This window comes from Penicillium subrubescens, assembly GCF_028828155.1.
Source record: "Penicillium subrubescens strain IBT 31985 chromosome Unknown utg000005l_segment0_segment0, whole genome shotgun sequence".
NCBI classification, from domain to species: domain Eukaryota; kingdom Fungi; phylum Ascomycota; class Eurotiomycetes; order Eurotiales; family Aspergillaceae; genus Penicillium; species Penicillium subrubescens.
This window is the reverse complement of record NW_026643155.1, coordinates 2,607,570-2,622,330: the sequence shown is the minus strand read 5'-3', so window position 1 is coordinate 2,622,330 and position 14,761 is coordinate 2,607,570. Positions and strand designations below refer to the sequence as shown.

At 50.4% G+C, this 14,761-nt stretch overlaps 6 protein-coding genes across 6 annotated transcripts; 2 read left to right on the top strand and 4 right to left on the bottom strand.

The window, feature by feature from the left end:
• Positions 1-874: 874 nt before the first annotated feature.
• Positions 875-1,876, top strand: aspf4 (allergen Asp F4; the record flags this gene model as incomplete). The annotated part of the gene is made up of 1 exon (XM_057153406.1): positions 875-1,876. The coding sequence occupies one exon, from the start codon at positions 875-877 to the stop codon at positions 1,874-1,876; it is 1,002 nt and encodes a 333-aa protein (XP_057007744.1).
• A 1,867-nt stretch (positions 1,877-3,743) lies between these two features.
• On the top strand, positions 3,744-8,172 carry N7473_007465 (DUF3433 domain-containing protein; the record flags this gene model as incomplete). The annotated part of the gene is made up of 3 exons (XM_057153405.1): positions 3,744-6,126; positions 6,184-7,240; positions 7,311-8,172. The coding sequence occupies 3 exons, from the start codon at positions 3,744-3,746 to the stop codon at positions 8,170-8,172; spliced, it is 4,302 nt and encodes a 1,433-aa protein (XP_057007743.1).
• A 129-nt stretch (positions 8,173-8,301) lies between these two features.
• Positions 8,302-9,963, bottom strand: N7473_007464 (glutathione S-transferase family protein; the record flags this gene model as incomplete). Its single annotated transcript, XM_057153404.1, has 3 exons — positions 8,302-9,479; positions 9,574-9,712; positions 9,813-9,963. The coding sequence occupies 3 exons, from the start codon at positions 9,961-9,963 to the stop codon at positions 8,426-8,428; spliced, it is 1,344 nt and encodes a 447-aa protein (XP_057007742.1). The 3' UTR covers positions 8,302-8,425.
• Positions 9,964-10,338: 375 nt separating this feature from the next.
• On the bottom strand, positions 10,339-11,295 carry N7473_007463 (SGNH/GDSL hydrolase family protein; the record flags this gene model as incomplete). Its single annotated transcript, XM_057153403.1, has 2 exons — positions 10,339-11,134; positions 11,189-11,295. 2 exons carry the CDS (start codon positions 11,293-11,295, stop codon positions 10,339-10,341), a joined length of 903 nt encoding a protein of 300 aa, XP_057007741.1.
• Positions 11,296-12,300: 1,005 nt separating this feature from the next.
• N7473_007462 (SGNH/GDSL hydrolase family protein) lies at positions 12,301-13,464 on the bottom strand (the record flags this gene model as incomplete). Its single annotated transcript, XM_057153402.1, has 3 exons — positions 12,301-12,537; positions 12,597-13,220; positions 13,288-13,464. The coding sequence occupies 3 exons, from the start codon at positions 13,462-13,464 to the stop codon at positions 12,301-12,303; spliced, it is 1,038 nt and encodes a 345-aa protein (XP_057007740.1).
• Positions 13,465-14,151: 687 nt separating this feature from the next.
• N7473_007461 (beta galactosidase jelly roll domain-containing protein) lies at positions 14,152-14,731 on the bottom strand (the record flags this gene model as incomplete). The annotated part of the gene is made up of 3 exons (XM_057153401.1): positions 14,152-14,319; positions 14,430-14,666; positions 14,687-14,731. 3 exons carry the CDS (start codon positions 14,729-14,731, stop codon positions 14,152-14,154), a joined length of 450 nt encoding a protein of 149 aa, XP_057007739.1.
• Positions 14,732-14,761: the final 30 nt, after the last annotated feature.

The following is a 14,761-nucleotide window of genomic DNA, read 5'->3' as shown; positions in this document are numbered from 1 at the left end:
CTGCTGTCTAAAGTATAATAATTTGAAGTATGACGAGTTCTACGGTCGGAGGATTAACATCAGCGATATTCTGCAGGTGCAGTTCAGTCAGTCAGTCATCTCGTGTACTGCCCCATACCAAAGATACGACACGGTAAGGCAGGAAAGGGGGGCCAACTCGGCACTGGCAAAAAGCAGAAATGAGGTGAGATGGGATCAAGTCTGTTGTATCTTGTACTTCCACCTGATATGCATCCCCCATAATCATCTCAAGTCTCAATTACCCACCATTCGACCCTTTTTTCCCCTTGTTTTTTTTTTCTACTTGTCGAGGGTCTCGGCCCAGCCCAGCGTCACCCAATCAGCGTCCTTGTTAACAGCCATGAGGCCCTGGAACCACCAGGAACCACCAGGCACCGACCAATCATCAGTCTCCAGCCCCTGATGCCCGATTTTTACAGTTTGCTGTTCTGACTGTTCGGCGGTTTTCTGGCGGTCTTAGCGTGTCGATGGAGGCGATTCTCGTCCCTGCCTGTTAGTGCGTGGAGGCAACCCTGAAAGCCACCAGGAAAGTAGAAGGAACTGGGGCAACTCTCGTACTCGCAGTCCCTGAAGTCCCTGAAGTCCCCTAAACTGCAGGGTCTACCATACTTCCCCCCGTAATTACCACAAACCACACTCACACTTGGCCAAGGGTTATTACCAGTCTGACGCCCCCAATCTTCATCCTCCCTTTCCCTCCCCTTCCTCCTTCTCTCCCTTCACAGTCTCCCACCCACATTCATTTTTCTGACTTCTTGCTTCGAGCGTCTCTTCGCTCAGTCACTCATTCAAAGTCCTTTTTGTCGTTCTCTTCCAATCCTTTAGACACACCCCCCTCCCCAACCCATCAAAAATGTTCGTCAAGAACTCTCTTCTCCTGGCCGCGGCCTTGACCGCTGGCTCTGCTGTTGCCCGTCTTCACGGTCATGAGCGCCGTCACGCTCACCCCAAGCCTGCTGAGGTTGAGCTCGAGAAGCGCGTTGGTGAGGTCGTGACTGCCACCATTGACGGTGTTCTCGAGACCTGGATCAACGAGTGGTCTGGTGTGATCGCTGCTCCTACCTCTTCTTCCACCTCCACCACTGTCGTTCAGGTTCCTACCACCACCGTTGCTCCCGCCGTTCCCGAGTTCACTGCCTCACCCTCCAACGTCGAGTCCACCGTCGTCCCGACTCCCGCTGCCAGCTCCGGTGGTGCCTGGTCCGAGTCCCCCGCCAATGGCCAGTACTCCCGTGACGGCTTCGGTGGTGTTTCCAAGGCCCAGAAGGTCGGTGTCCTTGACTGGGACTACATCGGCAACGTCGGTCTCCCCTGGGGTAGCAACATCATCGAGGTTGCGGAGAGCGCCGCCAGCCAGTACAAGCACGTTCTGCGTTTCGAGGGTAGCCATTCCGAGCCCTGGAACGTCGTCTTCTGGAACACCTACGGCCCCGACAACAAGATGACCGGATTCTGGGCCCCCAACAAGGCTCTTCACTTCACCCTGGCCCCCGGTGAGGTCAAGTACGTTGCCATTGACGACAACTCTCAGGGTGGCTGGGCTGCCGCTCCCGGCTCGGTCCCCACCACCAACTTTGGTCAGTACGCCGCCACCTGGGGTGAGTTCGACATGAGCAGCGAGAAGAACGACGGCTTCTCCGGCTGGGACGTTTCCTGCATCATTGCCGAGCTCAACGACCTCGAGATCCAGGGTATGCGCATTTGCAACCACCTTGGCCAGGACTGCTCCGCCATCGGCAAGGGTCTCTCCTCCCTGCTCAATGCCTACACCAAGAACGACCAGGGTAACAACCACTTGGCTGTCGCCCAGGCCTCCGGCCCCGTCCGTCTGGTCGTCCAGCTTGACTACGCTTAAGCGTTTCGCCCACTTCTTGTCTCTTGATAATGCTCGTCCCGACCTTCACTTCCGTGCGCAAATGATTTCGGCCGGGCTTTTTTTTCGCCTTATTCCCCCCCCACCTCTTCGTGCGTCCGCAGGTGACCTCCCTGTTCTCGAGTCAGCCCTGGTCACGAAGATATCCTTTCATATTGTCCGGCCGCGCTTCCGCAGATGCCCTATTCTTCATTTCTCTTCTCAATCTGCTTGGAGGAAGTGCATACATACCTAGGTGATCATGACTGCGGTGATCCTTGATTATGATTCTCTGTACATATACCATCTGAGTTTCTAGTTCATATCAGCTTTTTTTTTCTTTCTTCGTGATTCGGGTCTGGTGTTGTCATGGATTCCCAGGGTATGAGACTAGGATCATCCACCTTGTACATGTAATCGTGGTCAGTATTGTTAGTAAGCCTCGAGTATTGTGATGATTGTTGCACAGTAGTGTGGTTCATCAGGCCATGGTGGGCACAGGGAGAATATGTCAGTTCCAGGATCTGGGAGCAGGAGCCTTTTTTATAGTATGCTTGTTGGGTGAAGCATTCTCTTTGTTCCTTGGCATTCTTTGTCAGGGCCGGGTATGAGCAAGACTTCTGATGAAGCAAACAACAAGGCACTCAGCGATGAGTACTTCAGATAGAATGGTGTCACTTTCGAGGGAGTATAACTTGACCAAGGTTATCCAATGCTAGTCACGGTAAGATCAAACTGAGTAATGATAGACTCAAGAGTCTCACAACATGTGTAGCAATGTGTGACAAGAGGGAAACAAGACACAAGTGTACTAGAACATCAGGCTGTCAGCATGGTATGAGCAAGAAAGGACTCAATCCCATGAAGTTGAATGTACCAGAAAAAGAGAACCTCGAATAGGCATGAGAAGCTTGGAACTCCCACATCCAAAACCAGGAAACTCAATCTTCTTATAAATTCATTCCGACGGCCCCCGGGGCCAAAATTGACAGCTTCGGGCCAGGCACATCCGGCCGAAATCCGCGCTGTCGCATCCTTGCAGCGCTTAGATGAAACACTGGCCGTTTAACTAGCTGCATTTTATGTGGTCTATTTCTTTGAGCCCTGCAGACACCTCCAACATCCCACCAGCAACTTGATATGCGGGCGCTAAAAGCTGGTCCGTGAGAGGCCGAAGCATCGCGCTACGACGGGCAGTCCCGCAACGAGGCGGATCGCTTGTCTTGTCTTGTCCCGCCCAAGGCAGACGATCAGCAGGAGAGAAAAGCTTCTCAGAAAATAAAATCGGGTCTCGAAACAATCGCCGCTTGCTTAAGCATTCGAAATAGCACTGCCAAAAGCGACCGTGCTTTCCGTTAGTTGTAGCACTGCCTTTCTTCCCGCTGATCAAATTAACAGTGAAGAAGATCAGTTGGGGCCGTTACGCTACGAGCAAATGATATCCTTCCTCATTTCCGTAAAATGGGGGCCATAATGCAGGCTAGGGTACATCGTCTCTCGACGATCCCGCGCCTGGCCTGCATCGAGACAACAGAGTGCCTCCTATTGGGCATTTCATGCATCTTCGTCCCGGAGTGGGACTTTTTGGCGTAGACACTCGCTGCACCCTGCATGGGCTACGGTCTTTAGTCTCTGAACCCTGTTGCGCTTGTGGCGATGGTGTTACTCCCCCCCTTTGCATGGATTATAAACATATAACAACGTGCTGGACCCTTTTGTAAGTCTATTTTCTGTCCCCGGCTCCATTTCTCTATTTTTGTCTTGTTATTATCTTCGACTTTTAGGCGCTTGCTGCGTCGCCATATGCGAGGTTTATTCGGTGTATAGCACAGTACATACTACATATGGTGGTGTGCCAACGTGCTCGATCATGACCTCCCGCCAATATAATGCGAATGAGGATCGCAATCTTCTAGGAAACACCAAGTCCTATTTTTCTCATATTGTTCGTCCTAGTCGCTCTTCTTCTCGAGAGGGGTCCTCTGAGCGAGACGATTCCAGCAACAATGCGCCGACTCCAGGAGCCGACCAGAGGGCACGCGCAGAACCTAGTGAAAAGGGATCAGGAGTCTGGTCGAAGGATTGGTTCCCTTATACATTCACACATTGGTTTCTTGGAGTAACGACTTTGGTCGCGCTTGCACTGTGCTTAGTTTGCTTCTTGCTATGGTGGACGTCTTCGACAAATTATGGTTTGGGGCCTGATGATGGCTCTTCTTCGCTTTTGTTCGGATGGCGGTATAGTCCGACTTTGATCGCCGTAATATATGTTCAAATGACCACAGTTCTCTTGCAAGATGTCAAGCGTACAGAGCCCTACGCCCGTTTGGCACGGCCAGGTGGTGCAGATGCGTCGTGCAGCATTCTCAAGGCGCCGGGTGCTTGGTGGACTGCACTATACGATGGGTTCGCGAAGAAGAAGAACGGTGGTCGCAGTGCCATCTTGATCTGCGCATCGCTGGTCAATATCATCGGATTCTTGGCCATTTCTACCCTTTCGTCTGCTTTCCTCTTCTCCGAGGAGGTTGTCGTCCCGAAATCGATGGATTTTTTTAGTCTGGCGCCGGCGGCAGGCTCGACTTTGCCTCTTGATGCAGACCGGACAACACATTTTCGAACGATTGCGAATCTCTTACAAAATGTCTCGACTTCGCCATGGATCACCGATCATTATACAATTCTACCCTTTTGGCCCGCTGGATTGGATACCGCGCCCGTGACTTCCCTGCCGACCAGTTCGACTCAAAAATGGACGGCAGAGACTATGATGTTCAAGAGCGATTTGACCTGCACACCGATGAAATTGGAAAAGAAAGCCAGCGGGCCTATCATTTATGATGAAGGCTACTCGCCGACGGATTCGACCTCTACAATCTGGTCGTCCCCCGATGGGTGCAGATATGGAATGTCGGCATCCACACACTTCTGGAGCACTGGGGGTGGCAGTTGGTCTGACGCGTCTGATTTCTACTACGCCGAATCTTCACTGGGCATGGGTGGAGGCAGAGTGTCAAGCTCTAATCATACCTCGGAATGCAATGGGCGGCAAATTATCATCATTACGGAATCGTCGGAAATCCAGAACGCGGCCTTTTCGGCACAAGTCTGCGATACAACCTACTACATGGCCAATATCACGGCATCTGTTGCTTTGACCGGTGATGTGCCCGACATTTCGTTTGATGCGAATGAGTTTGAGCAGAAGAAAGTCGTAATCCCGGAGAGTGTGCTCAACACTACTGCCATGCGGAATATGACCCTCAATGAGAATTGGCCCACATATATGATATCTATCTTGTGGTCAGGAACTGCCACGCTAGGAGGTCCATCGGTTCTACTAGGCGCACTTTACGACTATAACATGACGACTATGGCCAGGGACCCGAATTGGGTGATATCCGCTGCGACTGCGAATCAACGCTACTTTGGTGAAGTGCTACAGGCAGCGCTGACCCATCAGGGTGCCTCTCAAAGAGTCCCTATGCAAGGCACATTGCATGATATTGAAACACGAGTCGTGGTGCAAACCGGCCCCGCAGTGGCCTTGGGAGTCCTATTTGCAGTTTCATTCTTCCTCTTGCTTGCTGTCTGGTGGTGCTCTCAATCTCGGCGTAGACCGTTGCACTTGAAGGAAGATCCAGCGTCAACTCTCGGCGTGGCCGCTCTAATAGCGCACAATGGTCGAGTGAACTCAGGATTTCAGAATTTCAGGCAGCCGTCGGCGAAAGATCTCAATGAAAGATTAAACGGACAGAGATTCTATACCGACTCTCATGGGCTGTCTCGCCTGAACCCGTCAGATACATTGAATCATGATGTCGATCAATCTAAAAATGGGACCCCAGGGCTGCTTCGTCTCCCTGCCCTCATTGCTCTGATCGTGGTTTTAATTGCGGTCTTTGTTGGCGTGTGTGTTTTGTGGCACTTTGCCGTCAGTGTGGGCTTGTATGAGAAAGCCTTTGTTTATCATGTGAACATTTCTTTCCTGAGCAACAGTATTTCCTCGGTCGCACCCGTATCAATGATTCCTACTTTGATAGCCACAATCATTGGATTGTGGTGGAGCGCCATCGATGATACCTTCCGTCGCCTTCAACCTTTTTTAGCCATGGCTGATGGAGATCCTCCGATCTCGCGAGGTGCTGGCCTGTCATACCAGTCATCATTCTGGTTGTGGGCATGTTTCAAGGCCGCTATGAACAGGCATTGGCTTCTTTCGCTGTTGACATTGGGTAGCACTCTTTCACCTGTTTGTGAGTTGGTCACTCGGTTTTTCTGGTTACAACGCCTCATGCTAACTTGCCATCCAGTTACAACCACCATGTCAGCCTTATTTGACCGCGGACCAGGCGTGGTCACCCAGCCAATCACTCTTGATCGTAGCCTTGAAATCCGTCAAATTCCATTTGTTTTTGAGACAAAACAGGCTGTCTACCCGGACACAAATAACGACTACGCTGCCTACATTCTCGCTGATCTCTACAAAAACATCTCCACTCATTGGATGTATACCGCCACGATTCAGCTAGCTCTCAACGGATCCGAGCCCGCATGGAGCAAGGAAGGTTGGAGCTTTGTCCCAGTTGATACGCACACGGTTAGCAATGTCGAGCTACCTAACGATCTCGATGAATCCGACAGGGCTGCCTCGGGGGCTCCATCAAACGTCACTTTCACAACGCCCGCCATGCGCGCCCGCATTGAGTGCTCAACATACCCAGTTGAAGCTTTTATGAACGTATCCCATTGGCTCACACCCACGGATCTGAGCAACTCCACGACGTGGAACCGGAGCACCATTCCTCATGATCTCCAAGAAGGCTTTGAACTAGGTACAAGCTGGATCTATCAAAAGAGTCCCAGCGTCATTCTACCTTTATCAGGAAACGAGACTATAAAAACCTGTGACGGGTGCACTACCGTCTTCGTCAACCCTAGCTCAATCACCTGCTGTGGAAATTCCAGCAGCAGCGCCTGGGATCCCAGTGTAGCTGTTGGGTACTGGTCTCCAAATGCCAACCTGTCACAATGGTCAACTAAATACTGGCACCAGAATTTCACGCTCAAATGGATCTACGGAAATGCTGTCACGGGCATCAATGCCAACCCTACAACGGAGAACATCACTTATAACATTCCGTTGTTGTTCCCCTCGCCACCGTCAATGACATTGATGAACTGCAGACCGTTAGTTGAGTCGGCCAACGCAGATGTCACTGTTAACCCGGCGAATGGAGAGATCCAGACCTACAACATTACTGGTCACCCCACAGAATTGGTAGAGGCTTTTGCGGATAACTTTCTTCCTCACAATGGAACCGATCTCACTCGGGAGAGAGGCATGGCATTCTATAATGTGACAGTCAGGTAAGTCAGAAATCACAGAAAAAACACCTAATAAGACACAGAAAACGAAAAACCAACTAACAATAACTAGTCTTGGCCGTCTCTTCATGGCATCAATGCTCACTGCCGCCGACACCCTTCACATTGGCGGCGCCGAGCACGTCGGGGGCTATCACCAAGAAGACCTGAACGACAACACATACAACATCCGCGACGAGCTCAACGGGCTCAACATGGACTTTATGAGCTACGCCATGTACTCAATGGCCAACAAAGATCCAAAAGCCCTCCTCAACCCAGACCGATACCTTACCCTAGCACAAAAGACATTCACCACCTTCTTCCAACACTTCGTCAGCAACAATATCTCCATGGAAACCGGTGGCTGGGGCTATCAGACAATCAACGCCAGTCTACCCGATACACTAGGTCCTATCGTCGAGGTAGTCCACAATTGGCTCCCGGGAACCATAGCGACGACCTATCAGGATGATATGCGTCCCATCTCGCACGCGAACAGAACAGTCGCAGCGCATGTCTCTCAAAGAGTGGAACTCCTGCAAATGAACGCCCTCGCGGTCTGGCTCAGCGTTGGAATAATGGGCTGGCTCATCCTGACAACATTTATCGTCGCCATCCTACAAAGACGATACTTTGGCCGACTGGTTCGCAACGTCGAGTGCCTGGGCGACGTGCTAGTTCTCATTGCTGGCAGCGCGAATCTGCTGGATGTTGTCCAGGAAATACAGGCCGGTCGACTTTCCCCGGAAGATTATGAACATTTGCGGACGCGGCTAGGTTGGTTTATGGATGAGGATGGGAGGTTGAGATGGGGCGTTGAGATGGAGGAGGCGTTTAGGAATGGGCCTGGGGTGCAGTGGGTTGCTGCGCCGTTTTTCTCGAAGAAGGGGACTAATACGTGGAGTCTTTCGGATGAGGATAGGCAGTCGTAGGAGGTTGCTGGGTGTTTAATACCCAGTTAATCGCCCTTATAGGGAAGGGAGAGTGAGGGGTGGAGGGTTGTTTGTAAATATTGCCTTGGGGACGTACATACGATGCTCGATGTAGAAAGGAATTGTAAGTCTATTGTACAGTACATTGTTGGTTCTCTCGACTTTTCGCTGGAAATAGTAGAACAAGTGTCCGAGTCCACAACTGCGGTCAATGGATGAGAATGTCACCGTGTGAGGGTGTATTTTGATCCCGTTATGATGAACCGGGGATACCCAAATCGCCAAGACCGCCCATATTCAGGAAGTCCGCCGCAGTGCCTGCATCGACGATGCCCTCTTCCTCGTCTTCCTCTTCTTCTTGCTCCTCCTCATACTCTTTTTGACCAGCTGCCACTGTGGAAATCATGCCAATGTGGAACATGTAGCCAACCAGCAGAGCAACACCGCCCACGACAGCCGCGACGGACGCGTATAGGTCATTTTTACCGGCGTCGGCAGCCTGGGAAACAACGTTCCGTTCGAGTCCTGAGAGATCTGCATCCGGGGACTGGGCACCTGCCTTCAGTCCGTTATACCTGCGAAGTCTGCGGAGGAGTGGCGTAGATTCAGCTAGTGAATCAAGTAGGGTGCTGCCCACAGCCGCAACGGAGATACGGCTAGGAGTCCGCCATGGCAGCGGCGATGAGGGCGCAGACTCTGGTGAAAAGGCATGCGCAACCTCTACGGGTGCCTGGCCAAAGCATCGTCGTCGCACGTGCTCCGTATACGCCGCAAGTCGCGGACTCTTGTTCCGCATAGCGTCTCGCAGCCATGGGAAGGTGAGTTCGGGCACCAGCGCCAACGAAAGATATCCTAGCGCAATGCAGTCCAGACTGGAAGGTGTATCATCCTCCTTCGCGGCCAAGAAATACGCCTTCTGACCTAGCATGGCCTCCAGTGGCTCGAAGAACTCGCCCGTCAGGGCCTCCAGGCGGAAATGATTATGCTGTGCCGTCCGGCCGAGCAGTTTCGATACCGTGTCGCGTGGGCGTGCAATGAGATTCTTCGGCACTCGGCCGGCTGCAACCGCGGCCGAGTGTTCACGTTGGCGCTGCTCTTCCATCGCCTGTAGGTCCAGCGACGACAGACCTAGGTGCTCGGTGCGGGTTTTGGCAGCGCCGTGGAGCTTTGGCGGTAGGATCCATTGGTTTGGCCATTGAAGAAGGTTGCCGTAGGCGGGTGATGTGTTGCCGTAGTAGTTCTGGCTGCTCACGTACAGGGAGAGATCGATGAGGATTTGACCGCGGGATTCGACGAAGGAGGAGAAGCTAGAACGCAGTGCACGCAGGCGCAGATGTTAGCGGATTCCGCTCGGTTGGTAACCATTGCTCCAACTCAAATAACTCTTGGTTTGACACGTACGCGATACTGTCCGCACGAGCTGTTTCGTCAAGTCGGCGGTCCAGATCCCATTCTCCGTTCGAGTATTGGCGCAAATAGTCCACGATGTTGCGGAAGCGGCTCACCCACGTTGACCCATCTTGCAGGGCGGGCAGCTCACCTATACAATTAGAACAAGGCTTCAGTCAGCTCACCGCGGGTTGTATTTCGCATGTTCATCCTTGCTCCGGTCGGCTTTGCCGAAACATCACGTCACTCACCAGTAGGAGACACCGAGGGATCGCTAGTCGCCACAAGCTCCCAGGAGCCTTTAGGCAGAGCTACCGAGCAGTAGGCAATAGCTGCAAGGCATTGCGCCTCAATTGAGGGCAGAGTAAAGGCTGGCCCCCACACATGCAGTTGCAACACCATGTTGGTTTTGGCTGGAGAGAGAAGGGCGGCCCGCGGAGTTGCGGACTGACCTCGACTGCGTTGGCGGCGGGCGAATCACGTGGGTTTACAGCCTACTGGCATGTTTTGAGATCATCATCCTCCATACTTTTAGGGTGGCTGTAGATGAAGAAACATTGTCACTGTGAAGTATGTCTATCTTGAAGCAGCTCAACGGTCTTATTTGAGGCCTGTCCCTCAGTACCCAAGATTAGGAGAAAGGTCGTCTGAGCTGTATCCGGCTTCATTGTGAGGAATTGAACCTCCTTCTCCATCTCCTACTCCATCTTTACGTTGTTCCATGTCATGCTTCGAACTTATTTTTGTCTACATTCCACCTTGCATATCATCTTAACATCATATCGCATGTGCCCTACTCTTGATCAAACCTGAAATACTCTGGGCGACAAGGTCTTGAATTGCCTGACCGGGGTGGTAATCATTCCACCAGAGGCAACTGACTCCATTGGAGCTGTAGCAGACCGCATTTGGAGCTCCGTAGGCAGTCGGATTATCGAGGGCTTTGTTGAAGACATTGGTTGTGTTGAGCATCCACACTGTAGCCTCTCTATTGTGGTGCGCAAAGTCCCTGATTCCTTTGCGGATTGCTTTATTGAACTTATCAACATCAGAAGCCATGGCCTCCTGCGCCGATGCCGACTCTCCAAGTAACAGAGGTGTGCGCTGGAGTGGCGGAACTTCCAAGAAGACGAAATACCGGGAGCCAATATCATAGAGGATTTGAGCTTGTGCGAGGTATTGCTGGACGGTTTCGCCAGATATAGTTGTCCAGTCGCTCAGGTTCTCGCCTCTCGGAATGTCGTTCATCCCAAACCACGCTGTAAAGAGGGAGTCGTTTGAATTCCAAGTGCCAGAAGTATTCGAGTAATGCTCTTGGAAGATCTGGACCTGTTGGACAAAGGACTTGACGGCGGGTTGATAGGGGGGAATGAGATTGCTGTCTACGGTAGCTCCCGCTATCGCGAAGTCGTAGGCAAGAACGACTGATTTGTTGTACTTGGCAACCAGGTTTTCGACCCAGTTGTATCCGCCAGAGGTTGTCTTCCCAGGAAGCGCGGGATTACCGATCGGGTTCGAGGCATTTGGCTGTGAGCCGCCGTACTGGAAGCCGACTGTGGTGTAGCTATCACCACTAGAATAATTCATGAGATTCATGGCCATCAAACTACTGTATTCGGGTACCTACAAAGCAAATATATTGGTAAACTCTGGAACCGTCAAGTGAGTTCCGGACTTTCGAGTTGGTATGGCATTTGCCATTGCACCCCAGAGTAGGATAATACTGAAAATCATATTGACTGAAAATCCGAGAAGAAAAGCTTGGGGTTTGTCTTGGTCAGGCGGCGAACTTGGAGCGAACGAAATAAATAGTCAATTCCAGGACAGATATACTCCATCGTTCCTTCCCAGGCAAGACACTTCAATTCCCCTCGTGCTATATTTGGCTGCTATACATCTTGCTGTGTTGCGTTTCTCCGGAAAAGAGGGTTATTACAACTAGGAAGACAAGGAAGACATTATCCACCAATAGCCATGCTCACATCTTCCATCTGGCCGTAGGAGAGGTTCTACTTTGACGATCCCTTAGATATTCGGAGCCCCTTTCTGGGTATGCTCGAAGGTACGGTCCCACAGGGCCTTCGCAAAGAACCCAGTTTGTGAGGTCACGATAATTCGGACATGGATATTAGGGAATAGAGCTTCCTTATGAGGACATTTGAATGTAACAGCTGGCACGAGATCCCATTATAACTACTCCACTGCTAAGTTCCCTAAGAGCTCGTTAACACTTCCTGTGCTGTGACCCTGCAGAGTGCTCAACGGAGAGGGGTAAACTAAAAAGACATAACTAGCCACTACTACTAAGGGGAAAGCTTATATCGAACGAGATGATTCAGCGGGGTAAGATTGCGGGGATGGCAGCGGTGATCGGGCTATTGATGTCCGAAAATATTTTCCGTCTATCGTCAATTCAATGATTTTCCAGCCTCCTTTCTCGTGGCATAAGGGTCTGTGGGACTCATGCCAGCAGGGTTTTTTTTGGAGGGTTTTTTGCAGCTTTGGTGGTAGTCATGCCACACTGATTTCACCTGTGAAGGAGACCGATGGAGTTCAGCGGCGCATAGATATTGACCGTGTTCTTCGTCAAGCTACATCACAGGACTAAGCTTTTTCGTAAGGGCGGAAGGGCTTAAGTTTTTACATCATCGGATTTACTAAGATCTCATTACTTTGCTTGAAAGTGAGCCCATTCCGTATCTGATATCAATGAGAGCAGGAAGTAGTAATCGTAAACGCCTAGGAGCCTTGCCAATATGTCGCCCACTTACTTCCTCCCTTGAGAACTCCCAGAAACTCCCTTGCAATAATACGATCTGTTTGTTCAGAAGGATGTAGTTCATCATACCACATGTAACTATCCCACGCCGACTTCGAGGTACAAATGGACGTCGGACACTCGGCGGCGTAGCTGGTAACGTTGAGCGGCACAGTCCCGTTTAGATAAACAGACGGACGATTCCAGATATCGGACATCTATGACGCAGGAATGTGAGACTTGATGAAGGTAGTGTTCGTTGATGATGTAGTCTTACCAGTGAATGGACGTCAAAGAGAGCGAATTGGCTCTTCGAATACCGTCTTGTAATTTTGACCTGATAAGGGACTTGAAACTCGTATATTGAGTTGACCAATGTGCTGTATTGCCGCATTTTCTCACTGATTTGCGTAAGGTTTGAATTGTACTGTGTTTTGTCTTTCCAATATCTAGAAGCAGTCACTCCAGCGTTCTCCGGAAGAGCGTATTGGGGGCTCAAATCCAAGGGTGCAATGTTCATAATGACAAATCTCCGTGCGCCAATGTCATATAGGCGATCGAGTTGCTCGAAAACACAATCGGTATAATTAGTGAGGGGCATTCCCTTTGGCTGTTCCTCGGTGAGAAAGATGCCGTTTCCAAGATCATTTGTGCCTATCCAGATTGCATAAACAGTCTCAGCGCTAGGGTTATCAAGTACCCTTTGACCTGTGCTGTTGTTGACATATTCATTATCGGCAAGAAAAGTCGGGATTTGATCCTGTTTTACTCCACGCCGTGCCTTTGAAGAGAAGGCTGAGTCGCATACTGATCCAGATCGCGCGTAGTCGTAGACTTTCACTCCAGAGTATTGATTCACATACTCAGGCCAAACACGACCTCCGGTTGACAAGACGGTTCCCTAGTTTGCCAACGTTAGCTATAGTCCACCGATTATGCAGGGGAGAGTAAATATATGAAATACACACCGGTTGTCCAACCGCTCCGTTAGACCCGGGTCTATACTGAGACACTCCTTGGTCGGTATAACTATCACCGAAGATCACCACGGACGAGAATGGTTTGAATTTTGTTGTATTAACAGCTCGGGTTGGGCAGGCCCTGAAACAAACCAAGGCCAAAAAGGCCACCGAAATAGACTTCATATTGAATGTGGAGAATACTTGAGCTTCGTGGGGAAGAAAAATCCAAGGGCAGCTCACAGATCAATTTGTGAGGAGAGAGGGAAGAATCCCGGACTAGCCTTGGACTATGAAGAAAAACACGCACAAAATTCCATCTCCCGCCTGTACATCTGCCTTGCATCATTCCGGTCGTCCGGTCTAGGGCATGTTCTGCATTCCATTAAGCCATTTGTCCTTGTTTATTAAAGATGACCTATTGGTGGAATCCTCTTCGATCGATATTTTCTCGGCGTCCCCCACCTTTTCGTTATTTTGAGAGGGGTCATGCCGCCATCATGCAAGGATAAGAGCATGCTAGGGCCGTCATGCTTATCCACGCTGAAATTACTATTTCGAGGCTCTCTTCAAGGTAGGCTCCCCTAGAAAAGGAAACTTAAATATCGCGTGTTGAATCCCACGCCTGGCCAGATAAAGGCTAGGAAATTGTCGGCATACCCATTTTCCCTAGGAAGTTAGGTCTATTCAAGCTACCGTTGTCGGTGAAAATTGAGAACACATATTCTGCGATCCAAATTAAACAATAGTGCTCATTTTTTGCATGTACTCTTCTAGCATTAGCAATTGAGTGGAACATATGTGCCCAGTTGCGATACCAATTTTGATAAAACCACCTCACATGTATCTGCTTCTGTCTTTCCACTCAGGCTGTCAATAACTCCAATCACGGTTAAATTCAAAATCCGTTTGATAAAGCCCATACGTGAATAGCTCAACACCATCAAACTGTACAACTTCATCGGTTTGCGCCCATAAACTCAGAGCTAACGTGTTCTGCCCATGGTTATTAATTATGCCCGGAGGGTTAGGGAATTTCGTCTGGGAACCTATGTGAGGTACATATTTCCATATTGATACTCTAGTAAGGAGTCAGTTCTCAGTAATATTCAAGACCGTAAAGGATGTACCCTATTAACCTAAAGCATAACATGCGCTACCGTGCCGTTTAGCGAAGACAAGGACACTCTAATAGGGGCATCTAGGTCATTGTCGATATTAAGATAGAAAGTTGTAGTATAGAATCGTACACCAGACTCTGATATACCATCCAACTGGCTAGAAGTGTTGGATTTCCTCCCCGGTACATTAAAGTCTAGGAGAAACCAGCCTAGTCGTTCGGCATAGAGTCCACCTTCGTTTATAGGCCCGCGAACTCGGTCGATGTTCTTCGAGCCACTAGCATTACCTTAGATTCTCTACAGCTTAAACCCTGCTGCTGTCTATGTGCCATCTAAAAGGAGATATACGCCGAGGATTCCTC